Source organism: Arachis duranensis, chromosome 3 (assembly GCF_000817695.3).
Source record: "Arachis duranensis cultivar V14167 chromosome 3, aradu.V14167.gnm2.J7QH, whole genome shotgun sequence".
NCBI lineage: Eukaryota > Viridiplantae > Streptophyta > Magnoliopsida > Fabales > Fabaceae > Arachis > Arachis duranensis.
Genome location: NC_029774.3, coordinates 1588070 through 1609679, shown reverse-complemented (window position 1 = coordinate 1609679; position 21610 = coordinate 1588070). Strand labels below are relative to the sequence as shown.

Here is a 21610-nt window from a genome sequence, read left to right as displayed (position 1 = left end):
ACTCGTTGATCGGAACAACTATATTCACCAGGAAAGAATCTTGCGAAATAGCCTCTCATCAAACTCTATTGGATGAGTTTGAAGGAAGAGGTAAGAATGAAAAAAATGTCGAAAGAAAAATTAGGGATAGAAAGAAAATGGCAAAATTGAATTGGATCTCGATTTACAACTTTTTTTTAAATTTGATTCAGAGCTTGGCTCACGGGCACCGTGAAGCAAATCTCATGTCCTAAGCTGTTCAAGCTGTGATGTGTTGATAGTTTGATGAACCAGAAGGGATCAAGAGAGGGAGAAAAATAAGTGGAAGAGAATGAAAAATCCCCTTAGAGCCATTTTAAAAAAAATAATGGTAACACCAACCTAAACGCATAACCCCCTCCCTTCTAAAATCATCTTCTACCAAGCTCGTCCATTTCATTTTTCTCGCTCACCTCGTTGCCGTCACAATCGAGCCATTTTATAGACATCATGTGGCTGTTACCCTCCCGTCAACTTTTCCAGAGCTTTGCAATCGCTAACGTCATCGTTGTTACACACATCACCCCTCCCTCTTTTTTTTCTCTCTCAATCAAAATCCCGTTCTGAAGAACCCTAATCCTATTTAACCCGTGATAGAGCCATGAACTTCAACACTTTTAATTTCAAAATATTTATTTTGCAGGCGAGCAAGAAGATGGCAGATCCAAACCCGCAAAAGATTTTAAGGCTGTGCTACAAAAATTTGCTGAGAAATTCTTATGAGCTATGTATATATGATTTTGATGTGGGCTTGTCTCACTTTTTTGTTTGTTACTGATTAGTCACAATTAATTTGTTTTTAATTTTTTTTTCAAGTACTCTCAAGTACTCTTCTTTTCTTTATTTTTTGAAACTCTAAAAACTTGTTTCTACATAATTAGTTTATTGGGTTTGAATTTTGAATATTTGTTTTGAGAATTGTTGTTCATTATTTTGTAAGAACTTATTAGAAGTTAATTAAAAAATATATTTTAAATTTTATTTAAAAATAATTAAATTTTTAAAGATTTTATTAAATATTTAATTAAATTGGTTCAATTACAGTTTAATCTTGGTTGAACCATTAAATCGTTGAATATAAACCGATTCGATTCTCACAACTCCTTTCCCGTCTTCTTTCGTCCACACTGCTCCGTCGGTGCTTTCTTTCCTTTAATTTTTTTGTTTGTTTGCTTTTCGTTCTTAGTTTTTTTTTTTATAATTTATTCATGATATTTTTTCCTCTTTTGTGGTGATATTTTTAGTTTTTTTTATGGTTGTTGGTATTATTTTAATGTTATAGATCTTTTTAAATTTAGGAAAAAATTTCTACAAAAAATACTTTTGTTTATAGAAAAACTTTTAGAATCAAGAAATTTATATAGAGAAAAAGATGTATCCTATTGTATTATCGTACGTGTATATAGATCTAGAAATAGAAATGAATTAAATTTGTTTCTATTTTTATTTTTTTAAATTTTTAGTAATCAAATATTATATTTATTATTAGATTATCGATCAATATATAGAATATTTATCTTCTTATTATTGATGTAAAATTAATATTTTTATAATCTTGGTAAGTGCTGCTTGCCTTTTTTTATAAATAAAAAATTAGAGGAGTGCTAAGGAGTCAGTAGATTTTGTAATTTGTAGCTATTAATTAATCATTATTAATATTTTTAATAGTATGAGATTACATCTAATGACGTAAGATTACTCACTTTTTTACTAGTTAAGTGTCATTTTTATTGTTATATTAGTGCTGATTTTCTAAAATAATATTACAATTTATTATGCCATTGTTAAAGATTTAATATTAAAATCTTGTTATATATATTTATTTTTTTTAATTTATAAAACTGTAAATCCTATTCAATTTAAATTTTAAACTACTTGAAATTAAATAAAATTGAATCGGATTGAATTTTCTAAAAAGAAAAATTGGTACTAAATGTAACAAAAAAAAAATTCAGATACGATGCATTTCAAACCACACCCGAACACCCATGTCAATTTCATCGCAGATCTCACCCTAAACTTAACTACTTTTCCAATCAACACCACACAGAACAACAAAATCTTAGTTATATATTAAAAGAAAATCGCATATGCATGGTTGATGACATACGAAAAAAAAAAAAGAAATAAAGAAACTGGAAGAAGTTAACAGATTCCAAATGGAAATATCATGTTCTTCTTCTTCATCTTCTTCAGCTCCACATCATCATTGGCACTGCTACGAGAGAAGCTATCGCAACTGACACCAATGGTTTTCCAATAATCACAGCCGCAGATTTTTTCTGATCGGCGGGAGTGGCGTCACCGTCTTGATCGTCGGCGGCGGTGTTCTCTTTAGCTGACTTAGGTGCCTTTGCGAGAGCGGTGGGAGCCAAAGCAGGAGGCTTAGCTTTCTGAAAGAAATCCAAAGGAAGAAGCACCTTATCCACTTTGTATATGGCGAGTTTGTTATCGGAGTACACAACTCCCACCACCGACGCATTCACTACTCCCGTTGATATGTTCACACTGTTCCCCAACGCATTCACGTTCAGCGGCAGCCTCTCCGGATCTTTTCCCGCCACTGTCTGCACCGGATTCGCCAAAGAGTCGAAGTTGTTGCTGGCCACAAACTCCGGCAGTATGTGGAACTGCACCAGCTCTATCTTCTGTTTTTCGTCCAATGAGTTCAGGAATCCGGCCTTGAGGTTGGAGAAGGCGTCGTCGTCCGGCGCCAGGATCGTTATGCCTCCGGTCTTGGCGGTTATGAGCTGCGAGTTGATGTTGTTCATTATCTCTGTTGTTTTCATCAGACGGATTAGGACGTTGAAGATCTTCGCCTTCTTCAGAATCTTTGTGATGTCGTCTGGTGCTGCATCTGATGAGTCTGGTGACTGCGGCAGTGTTGGCACCAATGGCTTTGGTGACGGTGCTTTTTTTGTTGTTGCCTTTGGTGGTGATGCTACTGCTTTTGGTGCTGGTTTTGGGGACGCCGCAGGTGTTTGTGAAAATGCCTGAATGATGGTGCAGCACAACACTAGCAAGACAAGGTACAATCCTGTTACCTGCTGCCTCTTCATCTTTTTATATTCAGTTGCTTATTCAATTATTAGCCTTTAGTGTTTAGAGATAGATACACTCTTTGAAGAATTGTAATGTGTGATGATTGGAATGAGTGTGTTGGATTAGTGGAGAAGTGTGTGTATATATATAGGGGTTATATTATTGCTTTCAGGCATATTGGAGTATGATTGGTTGGTGAAATGTTTATTATGGTTTTGTGAGATTAGATTTGTTGTGTTGATTGTGATTTGTGAGGGTATATCACATCTATAAGTGATGGAGAGAGAAAGGATCTTTTATCTAATTATGGATTGTTATTGGCAACTTTGCCCAATCAACTTTTAGGTGAGAATAGGTTATGATGATTATAAGGTTGGGATATGGTGAGTTAATAATATATAATGGACATATGATATGAGATGCAAGGTGCATGGTTCTTGTTTCTTAGCATCTTTGTGCATAGAATGTAGTTGAGGAAGGTAAGTGACAGATTGCAGAGGATACAGATTACAGAGGAAACCTTAAAGTTAGCAAGGAATTACTGCTACAAGTGTAGTACACACAGTATCTTATGATCTTCCTTCAAAGATGTCATAAGAGGGACAAATGATTTTTCTTTTTATAACATGAAACTTCTCTGAACTCAATTTGAACTTAAAGATTAGAAAAGCTCAAACAGAATTTCAAAGGTCTTTCAAGCATTTTATTATTAAAAATGGAACCTATTCCTTATTTCTCTCGCATGATGATCCTGACCAAATATTATTAGTGGTAGCATTACTTTTATCTTATCTTATCTTTAGTTGTTTTTATCTTATCTTAGCCAATTGAATTTATGTATTTTTAGTCAAATTTGTTAAATTATTTAACGATTCTCAGCTATCAACTTCACAATTACACCTGAATTTTCACCGATCTTTGTTGCCCCTGCTACTAACTTAAATCCAGTTAGACCACGCATATGGTTATGATAAGTCAGTCTTGTAACGAAAATAAGATCAATGCCTTAAACTCATACTATTATTTAAGGAATATAATGTGCTTATTATTAGAACCAAACCTACATTGATAGAATGAAAAATAATATTTTATGTTGAAAAACATTAGTAATTTGTTTATTTAAAAAGATTGCTAAAGAATTTTACTTTATGATTAGTTTTTTGGCATTTTTTGGTCACTTGGAAATTTGGCATATTATATATATACTTAAATGATCATTATATAAATTTTTTCCTTTTTCTTTTCATGACATCCAAATAGAGCAAGATTCCCTAATGTAACATGACATCCAAATATAACAACGTGCCCATAATCATTATGTTAGTATGATGAATGATCAAACAATAATACTCTATTCAAAGTTCATTAATGGAAAAATTCTCATATATAATACACAAGATATGAACTTATCTCTTATGAGGGGAACAAGGAGGAGTAAGAATAACAAAATCGAATTAAATTTTCACCACAAACTGTTTCATAAAAAAAAAAATGTAGACAGTAGCAAGAAGCACTTGAAAATAGTTCAATATATTTTTATATTAATTCTGCAAAATGTTGTGATGATTCTCCCCCTTCAATAATGAATCCACTGATCTCAATTTTTGTTATCTTCATCTTCTGATCTTCAAACAAATTGTGATTGTCACAATGCAAATGCTAGAACTGCAATAAAGGAAACAACAACACCCCAAACCCCATTAATCATGATCATCACAGCAGAAGACTTATCATCATCTGCAGCTCCATCTGCAGGCCCTTCAGCAGACTTCTTCTTTGATCCCTTAGCCTTCAAAGGCGCCGGAGCTGGCGCCGGAGGCTTCGCCTCGAAGAAGTCCCTAGGAAGAAGCACCTTGTCCACTTGATAAACCGCTAGCTGGCGATCAGTGTACACTGTTCCTCCAACTGTTGCATTTACAATCCCTGTTGTCATGTTCACTTGGTTCCCTGTGCTTGTTACATTCAATGCCAACCTACCTTGCACAAATATGATTACTAGTTTTCAATAATCTTCATGTGAAGATAATAGATGAGATGTGAAGATATGTTATATCAAGCGATTCAGTCAGATATATCAAATTAGGGTAAAGTACTAAATTGGTCCCTTATTTTGATCCTTAAGGTTTAAAGTGTCCTATTTGAATCTAAAAAAGTTTCATTTAGCTTCAATTTAGTCCTACCGTGAGGTCAAAGTTAAATAATTAATGAAATGTCCTACATAACAGTAGTATCAGAACAAGATCGATAATCTAGAGAACAAGTACAAGCTCCAAAGCACAAAATCAACCGTTGATGCATCAATACGTTTGTTTATCATTCTCCTTAGTTCTATAGGAAATATTTCATTTAAATTGAAAGAAAAATGATAAATAAATGTATTGATGCATCCACGGTTGATTTTGTGCCTCTGGAGCTTATACTTGTTTTCCAAATTATAGATTTTGCTCTTGTACTGCTGTCATGTAGAACATTCTGTTAATTATTTAACTTTTATCTCACTGTGGGACTACATTAAAGCTAAATGAAACTTTTTTGAATTTAAATAGGACACTTTAAATCTCAATGACCAAATCAGGATTACGCCTAAATGTAGGGGACCAATTTAGTACTTTACCCTATCAAATTATATAACCATGTTTCAGCTAATATTTTATATTGACATTATTCTAACCATATTCATGTGAGTAATCACCATCTAAGATACCAGTATTGGTGGTTACTTACACGAAGATATGGACATATGTTATGTCAAATAATTTAGTCAAATATGTTAAATTATTAAATTCTCAGACGAAGATATCTTCATGGGAGTAAATTGCGCACATGCATGCATGCATGTGCATGCATGAATGAGTAAAAATAAAGTATTTGTGCATGGTAGGTTCAAACCTATCAGGGTCTGCACCGGCTTGAGTCCTAACTGGATTGCTTAACGTGTCGAAATTCGAGACTGATACAAAAGAGGGTAACATGTGGAACTGGATGAGTTCATTCTTCTGTTGATCATTGAGGGAGTTGAGGAATCCTGGTTTGAGGCCTTGGAAGGCATTATCATTGGGCGCGAAAAGCGTTATGCCGCCGTTGGAGTTTAGGAGCTGTGAGTTGATCTGTGTGGACACTTGGGTGGTCTGAAGAAGACGGATCAAGGTTGTGAAACCTCCTGCTTTTTTGAGGATTCTAATGATGTCTGTTGGGGGTGATGATGGTGATGGTGCTGGGGCAGATATGGCAACTGGGGCAGCAGGGGAAGATGCAGGGGATTGACCTGAAGTGTTATAAGGGAAAGTTATTATTAGTAAAAGTTGCAAGGTGATGAATATGAATAATGAATGATTCATCATAGCAACCATCTTTTGTTGTGTTTTTTGTGAAATGTTTAGGGTGGTCCTTGTTGTGATGTTGGAAAGAAGAATGAATGAATATATGGAGAGAGATTATTGGTGTTATTAGAGAATAGAGTGTTAGGTGGAATGTTATTAACATGTCTAGAAACCTCAGTAGTTAGCATATCATTGAAAGGTGGTGTGACATTACTATTTGAGCCACTTGGATTTCATTGCTTTGGAAGGAAGAAAAAACAGTGAGATCTCATCAAGGTGGGTGTGGTTGCGTAGGTAGCATTTACTTGCAATTTGTAAATTCTTCTGAATTTTCAGGAGAATAAAAAATGAGTTTGCCTTTGTCTTAAGGAAACTAGTCCCTAATTTGCTTTTGAAACTCGGTTTAACAAGAGTTAAGAGTGATATTTGTACGTCAAAAAAATTTAAGTGTTTATGGACACTAAACACAGTCTTAAGGCAGAAATCAAAAGTTATATGTACCGACATAAATTATGAGAATTTAGTATACAACAATCATTTTTTCACGATAGTTTGACAGTGTCGGAGGAGAAACGTGAATTAACCTAACCCCAAGGATGTTAGCTTCTGACCTACAATGCATTGATACATGCTTGGTGTTGAATGGCAATGAGACATAGTTATACTACCTACCTTCTTCAATGTTGATTAGGGAAGAACGATGGTTTTACATATGGATTACATGTCCCTAATCTTAGCATTAGGTCGCAGAAAAAATTCTCAATTTATAGTTTTTTAAAGTGTTACTTGAAAGTTTTATTTTGAAACATCATAAAATTTTCTCTTTCGCCCTCCCCCTCCCTTTCTCTTGACATGTACCTGGAGTAAATATCTATATTGATCCCTAAAAAAAAATATTCAGATTAAACATTTTGATCCCCACTAAATTTTTAAGTCATCGAAAAATTACTCGACAAATGAATCCCTCCATTGTTATTTTTATAGACCTTCAACTTGAAACACGGTCCTCGTATCAATGTAGCTTTAATTGGAAGGAAATTATATAACCAACATGCATACATTAAACATTCATTAAGTAGGGTAATGCTATGATGAAGATTGATGATGTTTTGGTGAAGAGTAAAAATTACATTTTTAAGTTAAGAAAAAATCCACCCAAAAAAATTTGTCATATGCAATGCACATGTTTTTCCTACATTTAGTAAAAATATTCACTCTCTACCTAATTCTACTCTTCACCAAAGAAACTCCCCAATGGCAGATAAATTGGTTTCATCTTAAACAATGGATGCATCTGCAGAGCATAAATATGCATCTTACAGGGAGTTGTGAAAGTAACATACACTATGAAATGCAAACATTGCAAAGCAGTGAATTACTCACTAGATACATACTTCTATAACATATTGTTACAACATTAGATAAAGGTATAAGATTGAATTCTCCACTTGCATTGCTTTACAGTTTCTAACTTCCTCCATTCCCTCCTGAATTTCTCTCTCATAATGCATCCTCAGCTTTCAATGTCTCAGGAACAAAATCTGAACAAGCAAATAGACAACCTTGTGGTTAGTTATCAGTGCAAGAGGCATACACAGTGGGAAATAACTACGAATGCTCCAATAGGAATTTCGATAGTATTAGACAGTTAAGACATCACCAGAAAGAAATTCATATCTCCGCTGCTTACTCACAACATGCGCTGAAACCGAAAGCATGGATCTAATTAGTAATTGGAAAATATTTCATGGTCAATGCACACACAATGATCACTAATCTTTTAATCCAAACTACCAAAAGAGGGTTTTACAACAGTGAATTTTGGAAATAAGAAATTAACAAAGGCATAAGAGTTACATTACAAAATAAATAAAAGCATCCCTTGAGTTCCCAAAATAAAACATATAAATATTAATGATAGGCATATAATCAGTTAGAAATTGTATTCACGTCAATCTTGAAGATAAAATCATCAAGAAAATATTAGCATAATTTATCATCAGAATTCATCATGAAAAGAGTTCCAACTTCATTGTACATACATATTGATAAAAACATATCATACATGACGACATTCAGCACTTCATTGACAATGTACTAAGCAGATATACAACATGAACACAGTGATAAGGAAGAGCTTGCAAATTATTAGTTACAGCTATAGCACAACAGAAATAATTAGCATAGCATAAATCCTGAACAAAATTAAGAAACTAAAATTTTAAAGTTATCAAATATCATATATAGTATAATGATATTAGCTATCTAAGAGGAGCACTATTTAGCAAGAAGCTAAACTTTACGAAATAGTTTTGACAAATCAGGCTCTTCCGTGGCCACACACAGAAGTAAAACTTTTGATTGTAACAGCAATAAAACCGAGAATGGCTCTGTCCAAGACATCAACGTTTGTGGAACAATACCAATCATTGTTATGTTAATCTAATGAGCACAAAATAAAACAAAACAAAACAAAATTTCATTAAATTGTTACAAAATGGTTCGAACAATCAGGCTCCTTCCTGAATCATGACCATGTCTAGAAGGTAAAACATTTAGTTGTAAATTTGTAATGGCAATAGAATTACAAGGAAATGATTATCCAACATGGTCGTACTTTACTTTCGCATAAAAACACTTAGTGTTATGAATTTATAAAAAGTTCACAGGTGTCGGCTTCTTTAACATTACATATCCTAAACACACATTCATCATTATTCTTTATCCTAATAATTGTGCCATATCCATGATCCACCAGCATTAGTATGTTAAAAAGCAAACACTGATATTGCAAGAGACATCAGCATGTATCCATTAAGTGTCCGACAAGGTTATAAAATGCATTATTTGAAAACTATTTATTACAAGACAAAAACAACACTATTCTCACATGGATAAACACTACACACATCCTATCTTAAGGGAGCGTATATAGATACCACACTCTCACATATACAATACTTATACTTTATCCAGCAAGACAAAACCTAAGCTTTGTTCCACAAGGTGTGATCTACTGCATGTATCAAGGGTTGCTATCATGAAACATACTCATATTAAATCCATTTTCGTCGAAACGAGTTGCAGCAGACAATGCTTATTCTGTATGAGTTCAGGAGAACATTTTCAAACAGATTTGTGTTCAACAACACCAATACCAGGAGAAACAAGGCCACAACTAATGCAAAAGATGTTCATGCTTCCTAGTTCCTAGTTAACACAACATATTATACTAAACAAAAACTCCAAATGAAGATTAATAGAATGAGAACCAGATTAGAATACCTAGGTGCTTGTAGCTCAGAGATTTCCTACGCTCTTGGACACACCGAACATAACCGTCCTGCGCAAATTGTTCAAGGAACTTCTCCTGCAAGCAAAACACAAACATTCAAGCACGTTGAAAACAGAACACAAAATGTAGAAAACGGAAAACCTAAATCTGAGAATTCGAAGAAACGCACCGCAGCTTTGTTGACGACGAAAATCGCTTCCTGAGAAACGCGCAAATCGGGATCTTCGGCCTTGACAATTGTTCTTATACGATTCATCGGAAACACGTGCGATTTCGCGTCTCCTTCGTCTTCCTTTTCCACTTCCTCCCGATTCCGCTTCGATTTCTTAGGTTTTTTGCCATCGGTTCGTCCATTGGAGACTACAGTGCTATCTTCCTCTTCTTGTTCAACTGATTCTACTTCTCGCTTTTGCTGTGACTCGGAGCTGGAGCTAGGAGCAACCAGCGATTCACCACCGCGGTGCTTCGAGTTGCCATTGCTGTGTGTGAGCTTCTTCTTCTTCTTCTTGTTGTTCTTTTTGTTGGCATTGTCATTCTCCCTCTTCTTGTTCTTCTTATTATCTGAGACGTTCTCCTTCTTCTTGTTCTTGTTCTTGTTCTCGTTCTTCGATTTGGTGATGGTTTTGGAATTTTGTTTGGTTACGGTTTTGGTGTTCTTCTTCTTCGTCTTGTTTTCGGTTTTGGACTTTGAAGCCATTACTACAACGAACTAACGAAGCTCGTTTTGCTCTCTGGGGTTTTGTTCCTTCTTACAGCCGAAGCGGGTCTTTGACTTGCCGACCCGAATTAAATGGACTCAATTCGGGTCACAAGATTGGGCCTTATACATTCATAATTCCCGTTTTCCGTATCAATTAAATGGGCCTATTGTCTTTTATTTTCTTAAAAAAGGAATGTGTAAAAGAAACAAAAATGGAAACAGTACAAGGTTCTCACTCGGTTATCACACAAAGGGTAAAAGCCCAGTCTACATTCTTTGTGTATTGTATATTATGTATAGTAAAGAAGCCCAAAGACAAAGATATGGGTAGAGGAGCCCAACTAATTAAGATTGAAATCCTAGAGAGTTTGAGGGGTGTAGTTGAGAGTGGATATGAGATTGTGATAGGAGATTGATCTCCTTAATTGTTAAAAAAAATTGAGAGTATAAAATGTGATCTTTAACTCTTTATTATTTTCTTTCTCATATTTATTTTTGGTTCTATTTATAACACTAATGGTGAGAGATCACATTTTACTCTCTCAATTGTTAAAAATAATTGAAAAAATCCATTCTAAAAAAAAAGAAGAGGGAAGAACGAGGGCATGAGAACGGGAGAGGAAAAGGCGTGGTTGCCAATAGATAGGATAGAGTAGGATTCAATACTCTATTCGGATTAAAACACCTCAACCCGAACTCTAACTTCACCTTTTTTTTTTGTCGCAGATCAAGACTAACAGACCAGACCGACCCAGAAAGAACCCTGAGATCTACCCGGCCCGGATGCCATCAGCAAGAATCACAAAAAGAAATTTATTTTTACTTAAACAGAATATTTAATCTTTCCATATTTCTAATATAAAAAATTATTTATGTATGGGTAGCAAATTGAATTATTCGTTTAGTGGCACTTAGTATTTATGCAAAAACAAGAATTTGAGTTCAAATCCTTATTCGTTCAAATCCTTCTTCATACGACAGGTCAAGAATTAATCGGTTACTACATACACAAAAAAAAATTTAAATAATAATACTCATTTAAATAGACGAATAAATTAACTATTAAACTAACCTATCTTGCTCTAAATTTATAGCACTTTAAAATATGCAACATGGACACCAATTATGGAGCCTTTTCTCCGAATAATAAAACCCAAAAACAAATAGATATTGTTAGGTACTTGCATTGTTGAGTGCATGGGGTTGGGTAGCTAATTGGTGTTTGGTATATATGAAGTAATCATTTTAAGTTGGATAATGGTGATGATGATGATGCATATTATTATTATTATCTAAGAATATTAATGAATTTAATTGCATTAATTACTAGTCTTATGAAAGGAGATAGAGGACCAGTTTTAGTGGCATGCAGCCAAACCTTAGCTTGGGATTTGGAATGTAGGAGTGTCCACTACATATGCATTGTTGTCATTTAAATTTGCTATATATTATGCTCAATCACAACTTTATTTATATTTGCATGTTAGTGGCTTGGAATATATAATAATGATCCATCCTCCTATAACTAGTTTGGTATTGATTGGAATGTCCAAGAAATTATTAGGATATTTTAATCCAAGGTTTGGTATTATATTGTTTTTATTATGTGTGAGTGCATACCACAAATCCCAATGTGTTCTAAAAAAAAAAAGGAGTTCATCACTTTATAAATTTTAAATCATAAATTATAAATTCTAAAATTTAAACTATGAGTTCTGAAATCTAAATTTTAAACCCTAAATTATAAACTATTCTATAAAAATTTTAAATCAAAGTTATATATTGATATAAAATATAATAAATAATTAAAAAAAAAACTTTTTTTTTCATTTGTTTTCTTTAGTTAATTAATCTTGTATTAGGGTATATTATATGTATATAAATGAAGTGTGAATGATGCACCAAACCAATTTAGCAGCAGCCAGCAGCAACTTCTATGGAACCATTTTGAATGACTCAACCACCTTTGATGCTAATATAACATATACAAATAATATATATATAATTAAAATATGATTTTTTAATTTTAAATGAGTAATTTTTTTCAAATGTATAAGTCATATACTATCATATGGTTCGGCTAAATATGAATATATGTTATTCCAAATATTTAATATTAGTTATTTTTATTATTTAAATTAAAAGGAATAATTTGTCCTAAGTACGTATATGCAGTGGTCTTTTATTTATATCAAGTAAGGTATTTTTAATTATTTAATAGGGAGAAAGGATAATATATTTAATATTCTAAGTTGATGATGATATGATTGTGGTTTAAATGATTGTGTAATTTGTTGAATATGAGGGTGGCTATGTGTGTTTTTTGTGTCACTATGTTATGACTTATCCGTGATTCTCTATCCCCTATTGTTTGGGCAAAAGATAGAGACGTAAAATATGAAAACTGTATACAATTCAAATTAAATAAAAAAACTAAAACTGATATTACTTATTCTCTACGGGATACTCAAATTCTGAAATTGATCATCACCATATAATTTAATGTCATAATTCATGGATACAATTAAAAATTTGAGATATAATTTTTAGGTTTAATTACTCTGTTGGTCCTATAGTTTCGTGAAATTTTTAATTAGGTCTTTATATTTTTTTTTAATTGAGTCTTTACACTAATTTTTTTTAATTAAGTCATTTTTAGCAGTAATTGACTTAATTTTATAGGAACCTAACTAAAAAAAAGAATTGGTATAGGGACTTAAATAAAAGGAAAAAAAGTATAGGGACCTAATTAAAAAAAATTGGTACAATAACTCAATTAAAAAAAAGTATAAGGACCTAATTGAAAATTTTGCGAAATTATAGGGACCAACAAAATAATTAAACCCAATTTTTATTGACAAATTTAAGATCAATCATAATATATATGAATTAATTTGGATTAATTTAGTAGATAGCTCATTAATCTATTTAAACAAAATATAAACAAATTTTTAAATAAAGCATAAATCTGTAACAAATTAGTCATCAGCCTGTTGAGTTAAACTATAAAAAACTACGAAAAACAAATATTACTTGTATATTAAAAATTAGCACCGATTTGTTATCATATAAAAAATACATATTTAATATTTTATAAAAAAATTTTATTATTCTACTATAAATAAGTTCAATATTATTATTTATAACAAATATAATTATTTTATTATAATAAAATTGATTATTGAAGTGATTGATTTTTTAATTGAAAAAAATATATAAATTAATATGTATAAATATATTTTAAGTTTATAATTATTTTATTCATGATATATATACTGTGCCACTTATAGATGCTCTTTCATTTAATATTAAACGTAACCCTGATGATCATAATCACAATATGTATGTAACTACAAAGAAAACAAACAACTAAAAAACAGCACAAGAATCTCAACAAAGGCGACTATTATGACATGAACAACATATCTTCCTTTTAAGATATTGCCAAACGTGGCATATACCCTTGTCTTAATCATAATCTCAATCTTAGATTATTAATAAATACATAGCATATCATTATATCATCGTTGTATTATTTTACAACAGGTTATATTTTGTCGTTAAATATATTAACATGACAGATTTTGGTGTCAGCATGTTTTTTTTTCTGTTTTTTTTTTGAAAAGTATTAATTTCAAATAATTATTAGAATTGTTAAAATTATTAAAATTATTGATTCACAAAAATATAAAAAAAATCATGATAATTATTCATCAAATGAGATTTTTATTTGCTAGAAATTTAACAAAAACCAACAAATTTTAGCTAGTCCCTATCAATGATAAAAATCTACATAATTATGATTCATATATTTGACGTGTTTTTAGTTTTATTTAATAAGTATTTGACTAATTAATTTAAATAATGAGATGCATAAATTTTATTTGCAAATCATGTTAATTAAGGTTGATACACAATAAAAAAATATAAATTAATTTTATTAAAATGATTAACAATTAATAAAATTTTAGTCATTAAATATCAATTTCATATAATTAATAATTAAAAAAAAACACCTTCTTAAAATATTAAGAGCAGAGAGTAGCATGCTTATTAATATTACCTTAGCTTAAAATTAAATTGCCTCCATACTCTTCTTCCATTGGATTCCATCCCATCCTTCCCTCCAAGTTTATATCATCAAATTCAAATTCTAAGTTTGAAATGCTTATAAGTTTACATATATAATTATATTATATTATGGTGAAAACTCAGGTGCAGTCGACTTCACGTGAAGTTAATACCTGAGAGTTGTTAGATGAAAATTTAGTTAAATCAGTCAAATTATCTAACGACTCTCAGATATCAACTTCACGTGAAGTCGACTGCACCGGAATTTCCACCTTATATTATATATGTGTATGTGTATTTCTGTGTTCACAAAACGGCTAAGCAACAACAGTTCACACTCACACGCATGTGGGGGAAAATAAAAATCACAAGAAAAAGAAAACATAAATAAAGCCAACCATTCTCTTGCAAGCTTTTCTTTACCATATAAATATATATTTATATTTTAATTATTAATCATTATTTTCATATAAGTAGCTACTTTTATTTATATGACATTTGCTTCAAGACAGAGAACTTGTGCCTTTATATAAGAGAAGCAAAACCCAAGTGGGGAATCATCATTAAACACACATATTCCCTTTGATTCAAGGAAAAACAAAAAGGGTTAAAAGTGCAATGAGAGAAGCTACAAAGATTCTAGTGTTCCATTTGGTTTGGTTCCTCTGCATTCATGTCCCTCCTATGTTTTGTGCCAATGTAACATATGATCACAGAGCATTACTCATTGATGGCAAGCGTAGAGTCTTCATTTCTGGTTCTATTCATTACCCTCGTAGCACTCCTCAGGTATAAATACGTATACGTATAATCATACATGTATACGTATTGGTATTGTAATCTTTTTTTAGTTTAAACTGTTAGGTAGAAGCACGGGATAATTCTCTCTCTATATATATTTAAAGGTGGAAACTCATAGTGCAGTTGACTTTACGTGAAGTTAATATCTGAGAGTCTTAGATGATTTGACTGATTTGATTAAATTTTCATCTAATGACTCTCAGCTATCAACTTTACGTGAAATTGACTGTACTTGAATTTTCATCATATTTAAAAGTCGGAATTTGTTGGATGTAGATGTGGCCAGACCTGATTCAGAAGTCGAAAGATGGAGGGCTTGATGTTATTGAGACTTATGTTTTTTGGAACTTTCATGAACCAGTTAGAGGCCAGGTGCTGCTATTTAATTTCTTGTTTTAATTAATTTTCCATATTCATATGTATAAATATATATAAATAATAGTTGAATTTGGGGAATTGGCAGTATTATTTTGAAGGAAGGGGTGATTTGGTAAATTTTGTAAAGTTAGTAGCAGCAGCAGGATTATATGTACATTTACGTATTGGACCTTATGCTTGTGCTGAATGGAACTATGGGTATGTAACAATTATTATTAATTATTAATTATTCCTTTCTTAATTATTATATATTCACATATATGTAAATTTTATTGGAGCAGAGGTTTCCCTCTATGGCTGCATTTTATTCCAGGAATTAAATTCCGTACTGATAATGAACCTTTTAAGGTAACCATTTTCCTATGTCTTCTCATTTAGTATTTTATTGTACGTAATTCAAAATATATTATCTGATTTTGTTTTATTATTTTAGGCAGAAATGCAGAGATTCACTGCTAAGATTGTGGATATGATGAAGCAAGAAAATCTCTATGCTTCACAGGGAGGACCTATTATTTTATCTCAGGTTCTTTTTATCTTATAAACCAAAATATTTGGTAACTAAAAAGAATTAGTAAAAATAGTCAGAATTTATCTTATTTATTATTTATTAATTATTATAATAATTAATAAATATTAAATAAAATAATTTTGTAAAATTTTTAATTAAGTTTTTATATATTTTTTTTAAATTGGGTTCTTGCACCAAATTTTTTTTTTCAATTAGGTTCATCTTGGTAGTAATTTGCTTAATTGTATAGAAATCAAATTAAAAAAATTAGTGCAGGGACTCAAATAAAAAGGAAAAAAAGTGTAGAGACTCAATTAAAAAAAAACGGTGCAAGGACTTAATTAAAAAAGAAAAAAGTATAAGGACTTTATTAAAAATTTCGTGAAACTATAGGGACCAATAGAATAATTAAACATTTTATTTCAATGACTATCTATTTCTATACTTTGTTATGTAACTGATTATGTGAAGAATAAATTATATTTAGATAGTTTAGCTTTAAAGAAATAGTCACATGATAAGTTATTTTGTTTGGATAATGAAAAATAAAATAAATTTAATTTTGTATTATGAAATGACTACTAAAAAAAGGTGGTTTAAAATAACTATTTAATATTTTATACTTGGATCAATTAGGTGAAATCAAAATAGTTTGTTAATTTTTAAATAATTATCTTCTCCTTATAAAGCATTTTTCAAACTTAAAATTATCATTTATTCTTAATCTCTTATTACAATCTACAAATTTTACAAAACAATCATATTTTTGTAGGAACAATATTTTAGTGGTTCTTTATATTTCACAAACTTGCAAATTTTTGTTGTATTTTTAGTATAAAAAATTATGAACAAGTTGCTGTGATGATGATGGCAGATTGAGAATGAGTATGGAAACATTGATAAACCCTATGGTGCTGCTGGAAAATCCTACATAAAATGGGCAGCATCAATGGCTACATCCCTTAATACAGGGGTACCTTGGGTCATGTGCCAGCAACCAGATGCTCCTGATCCTATGGTAAGTCTTTTAGTCCACGTCCACGTCATCAAATATTAGGTAGCATTTGGTGGATAGACAGAGATGAAAAAACTGAGAGATAGAGACTAAGAGACAGATATTGAAATAAATCTTAATATTTTTTGGTGTAAAATGAGAGATAAAAATTGAAACAAGAATGAAACTCTAATTTAATTTGCATAAAGAGTAAAATTGGAATTAATTAACTGAAATGAGGGTATTTTAGGTATAAAATATTATTAAAGTTATAGTCTCTATCTCTAAAAATTTTAGTTCCTGTGTCCCCTACTTTTTGGATACTAAAATACTGAAATTTTGGAGACGGACCAATCTCTAAACTAACAAAAATGATACTAAATCTCAATTTCTTCGCCTCTGTTTCAATACCTCAAAATAAGTTACCTTAAAGACAAAAAATACAAAAACATTGAACTAAAACAAAAATAATCTATGGTAAAATATAACGTGTTAATTTTTTTGTTTTATTTCTTTCTTACACTATTATAAAAACGTTCGTTACCGTCGAATTTACCGTAGCGAAAGTAATGATGGAAACACATTTTTATCGGATTTGCTTAGTTGAATATGAAGACCTTAATATGATGTTTTCCACTGTATGATGATAGATTAACACATGTAATGGATTTTACTGTGATCAATTCACACCAAATTCAAATGCAAAGCCAAAGATGTGGACTGAGAATTGGAGTGGATGGTAAGTGACTCAATTCAAAAATACAAAAACGTCTCTCACTTTTTAAAATGCGAGATTTTAGTCCTTCTGCCTAAAATATACAAGAACAAATAGGCCCTCCAGAGAGACTTAGATGTCTCGCGTTTTAGAAAATGAGGGACATTTTTGAAATTTCAGTTAGCCAAGGACCTATTTGTTGTTTGTGTCAACTTTGATTGAAGCTTTTTGAGTTCTTTGCAATTATGGTAGGTTTCTTTCATTTGGAGGTGCTGTGCCTTATAGACCTGTGGAAGATATTGCATTTGCTGTGGCACGTTTTTACCAAAGAGGTGGAACTTTTCAAAACTACTATATGGTAATAAATAAATAATAATAATTTAAACTTATTATTATATGATTCCTTAAATTAGAAATCAGCCTTACAAAAATGACTCTTTTGGTTGATTGATCTTGAAACAGTACCATGGAGGAACCAACTTTGGCAGGACTAGTGGTGGACCTTTCATTTCCACTAGTTATGATTATGATGCACCCATTGATGAGTATGGTATGCATTCTTTTCCATTCTTTTACACAGTTGTCTAATTTGGATTACTATTCATGCGCGATTAATGTAAAAAGTAATTATTTTTACTGACGTGTTATTGCGTAATTGAATGGACACGAAAAACTCTTTTACATTGATAGTGCATCAAAATTAAATTCGTAAATCATATCTTGAAAACCATTTTATTAATACTCTATGAACACATGAAAACTTCTCTTCATTACATGAAAAATATTATACTATTTATGTGTATTTTGTCCAAGTATATTATCTGAATAATGCAGGTATTATTAGCCAACCAAAATGGGGCCACCTTAGAGATTTGCACAAGGCCATTAAGCTTTGTGAAGAAGCACTTATAGCTACAGATCCAACAATAACATCTCTTGGTTCAAATCTAGAGGTAACAAAAAATTCACTATTAAGTCTAGAATTTTAGAATGAACTTGTCATGCATTAAATTCTATATATTATGTTTTATGAAGGATTAGTCTCTTAAGTTGTACATAATATAAGCCTTGTTTTTTGCACTATTCAAAACTAGGCTGCAGTATACAAATCAGGAACTGTGTGTGCTGCTTTTCTTGCAAACATTGGCACATCAGATTCAACAGCAAATTTCAATGGCAATTCATATCAGTTGCCAGCATGGTCTGTGAGCATCTTACCAGATTGCAAGAATGTTGTGCTTAACACTGCAAAGGTATAAATATATATATATCAAAACCAGAAGTGCAAATTATTATTGGTTGTGTGATTAAACTAAAGTAATTAGTACTTTTGTTTGTTTGGTAGATTAATTCTGCATCTACAACTTCAAGCTTCATAACTCAATCTTTGAAACTGAAGGAGGATGGTGGTGCTTTAGAAGATTCTAGCAGTGAATGGAGTTGGATAAGTGAACCAATTGGAATTTCAAAGAATGATTCATTCTCAAAATTTGGATTAGTAGAGCAAATAAATACCACTGCTGATAAGAGTGACTATTTGTGGTACTCATTAAGGTATATAGGCCTCTCAATGGTTGAAAAAGCTTTCTTGAGTTCTTCTATCTGATTTGAAATCTATGCATGATCCATTATGACCCTTTTTTTTTATTTGAAGCATTGATTTTGAAGATGATGTTAGTGCTCAAACTGTTCTTCACATTGAATCCCTTGGACATGCCCTTCATGCTTTCATAAATGGGAAGCTTGCAGGTAAATTGCATCAGTGACTGATTTCACAGCTTGAACCTGATCACGTGGAGACAACTCAACCGTTTCTCCAAGCTTCCTTTCTTTCAAATAATATTAGTGAAAATATATTTTCAGGGAGTGGAAAAGGAAACAGTGGCAATGCTAAAGTCAATGTGGATATCCCCATCACACTTGTAGCTGGGAAGAACACAATTGATCTCTTGAGTTTAACTGTGGGACTTCAAGTAATTCCTCTTTCTCTTCTTCTTTTTTGAATATATATACTATATACTATATAAGCATCTTTAATAGATGAAATTTTGTTTCTTTTAAGCATTGGCCTTGTTATCTTTTCTCCCTATGTGATTTAGAAACTAGAAGTCATAATATTTCCATGCTCTATATATAAGCTGATGTGATTCTTATACAAATCAGAACTATGGATCTTTCTTTGACACATGGGGTGCTGGGATCACTGGACCAGTGACATTGAAAGGATTGAAGAATGGAACTACTATTGACCTCTCCTCGCAGCAATGGACATATCAGGTTACACTCCGTTCGCTTTTATCTGTCACTGTTGATTCTTGGTTGTATCTAGCTAGCTAGATACATTGTTAGAAAGATACAGAATCTATATCTTTGTGAATGCAGATTGGTCTTCAAGGTGAAGACTTAGGTCTATCTAGTGGAAGTGTTGGACAGTGGAACTCACAATCAAACTTACCTAAGAATCAACCCTTGACTTGGTACAAGGTAATCAATGAATGCATAATCTGTTAGAAAAATGCAGATGAATTTGGTTCTAACTAATGTTGTATAAATTAGACAAACTTTGTTGCTCCCTCTGGCAATGATCCGGTTGCAATCGACTTCACTGGGATGGGGAAAGGAGAAGCTTGGGTGAATGGACAGAGTATTGGAAGATTCTGGCCTACATATGTCTCTCCAAATTCTGGTTGTGCAACTTCATGCAATTATAGAGGATCTTATAGTTCATCCAAATGCCTCAAGAACTGTGGAAAGCCATCACAAACATTGTAAGTACTACATTTTTTATGTTAAGAGAACTATAGATATGGTTCGTGATCAATTGAAATGTTTAACTGTAAGGACCTAATTGAAATATCGAGTGATATTAGACGAATCTTCGAAGTAAAGTAATCGAGTAGATAATGATTGTCTCACTTATATTGTTCCTGCAGATACCATGTCCCAAGATCATGGTTGCAAACAGATAGCAACACTCTTGTGTTGTTTGAGGAAAGTGGAGGTGACCCTACACAAATCTCTTTTGCTACAAAGCAGATAGGAAGCTTGTGCTCACATGTATCTGAGTCTCACCCTCCACCAATAGACATGTGGAATTCAGATTCAGAATCAGGAAGAAGATCAGGGCCAGTTCTGTCACTAGAGTGTCCTAATCCTAAGCAGATCATCTCTTCAAATTCGCCAGTTTCGGAACACCTAGTGGGAGTTGTGGAAGCTTCAACCATGGTAGCTGCAGCAGCAACAAGGCTCTATCCATTGTTAAGAAGGTGATACACACACAGCTTCTTTAAATAACATTTTCTTAGCTACCTTTGTTAGTTATTTTTCATTTCACTTTGTATTGTATCGTACGCCGAATCAACTCATAGTTTTCTTTGATTATATACACAGGCCTGCATTGGATCAAGCAGCTGTAAAATTAATGTATCAATTGATACATTTGGAGATCCGTGTAGAAGAGTAACTAAAAGTCTTGCTGTTGAAGCTTCTTGTACATAGACATTGTTGCTTCATGAAGTACCTACCCTTCTTCATAGCTTGGACATGAAGGATCTTAGATTCTTAGTTGAAAGATCATGATTACTGATGATTGATTAGCCAAATGTAAAATGGTGAATGAAATAGTCTAAATGAAATAGTATATTGAATGTAATTCCATCAGTTCATGCCTTATCTTAAAGTTTATATTATTATTAGATTATATTTATAAATAGCATCGGTTATGTCTTATGTTTTGTTTTTCATGAAGTAAAAACCATGCATGCA

The 21610-nt window shown here is 32.0% G+C and overlaps 4 protein-coding genes across 4 annotated transcripts; 1 reads left to right on the top strand and 3 right to left on the bottom strand.

Annotated features, from left to right (window-relative positions):
- Positions 1-1959: 1959 nt before the first annotated feature.
- On the bottom strand, positions 1960-3168 carry LOC107476942 (fasciclin-like arabinogalactan protein 11). The gene has a single exon (XM_016096892.3). The coding sequence runs from the start codon at positions 3075-3077 to the stop codon at positions 2211-2213; it is 867 nt and encodes a 288-aa protein (XP_015952378.1). The 5' UTR covers positions 3078-3168; the 3' UTR covers positions 1960-2210.
- A 1225-nt stretch (positions 3169-4393) lies between these two features.
- LOC107476943 (fasciclin-like arabinogalactan protein 12) lies at positions 4394-6471 on the bottom strand. The gene is made up of 2 exons (XM_016096893.3): positions 5950-6471; positions 4394-5033 (listed from the first exon to the last, which is right to left on the bottom strand). Exons 1-2 carry the CDS (start codon positions 6408-6410, stop codon positions 4706-4708), a joined length of 789 nt encoding a protein of 262 aa, XP_015952379.1. The 5' UTR covers positions 6411-6471; the 3' UTR covers positions 4394-4705.
- Positions 6472-7456: 985 nt separating this feature from the next.
- LOC107476944 (DNA polymerase II subunit B3-1) lies at positions 7457-10400 on the bottom strand. The gene is made up of 4 exons (XM_016096894.3): positions 9845-10400; positions 9666-9750; positions 8041-8082; positions 7457-7921 (listed from the first exon to the last, which is right to left on the bottom strand). The coding sequence occupies exons 1-4, from the start codon at positions 10370-10372 to the stop codon at positions 7881-7883; spliced, it is 696 nt and encodes a 231-aa protein (XP_015952380.1). The 5' UTR covers positions 10373-10400; the 3' UTR covers positions 7457-7880.
- Positions 10401-14997: 4597 nt separating this feature from the next.
- On the top strand, positions 14998-21560 carry LOC107476941 (beta-galactosidase 8-like). Its single transcript, XM_016096891.3, is given in 20 exon segments — positions 14998-15235; positions 15524-15619; positions 15711-15823; positions 15907-15973; positions 16059-16151; positions 17011-17154; positions 17781-17869; positions 18098-18203; positions 18308-18395; positions 18680-18798; positions 18940-19098; positions 19191-19399; positions 19500-19594; positions 19709-19818; positions 20009-20122; positions 20228-20329; positions 20402-20613; positions 20779-21011; positions 21014-21111; positions 21236-21560. Coding segments are annotated over 20 exon segments (2526 nt in total). The 5' UTR covers positions 14998-15064; the 3' UTR covers positions 21344-21560.
- The last annotated feature ends 50 nt before the right edge of the window (positions 21561-21610 follow it).

Excerpts from the sequence above, each read along its gene's own strand:
- LOC107476944 (XM_016096894.3), bottom strand. The coding sequence starts at position 10,372 with ATGGCTTCAAAGTCCAAAACCGAAAACAAGACGAAGAAGAAGAACACC. Across the intron at positions 9,751-9,844 it reads TCGTCGTCAACAAAGCTGCG|GAGAAGTTCCTTGAACAATT; the intron begins GTGCGTTTCTTC and ends TTTTGCTTGCAG. Across the intron at positions 7,922-8,040 it reads GAGATATGAATTTCTTTCTG|ATTTTGTTCCTGAGACATTG; the intron begins GTGATGTCTTAA and ends TTGCTTGTTCAG.
- LOC107476943 (XM_016096893.3), bottom strand. The coding sequence starts at position 6,410 with ATGGTTGCTATGATGAATCATTCATTATTCATATTCATCACCTTGCAA. Across the intron at positions 5,034-5,949 it reads GCCGGTGCAGACCCTGATAG|GTTGGCATTGAATGTAACAA; the intron begins GTTTGAACCTAC and ends TGTGCAAGGTAG.
- LOC107476942 (XM_016096892.3), bottom strand. The coding sequence starts at position 3,077 with ATGAAGAGGCAGCAGGTAACAGGATTGTACCTTGTCTTGCTAGTGTTG.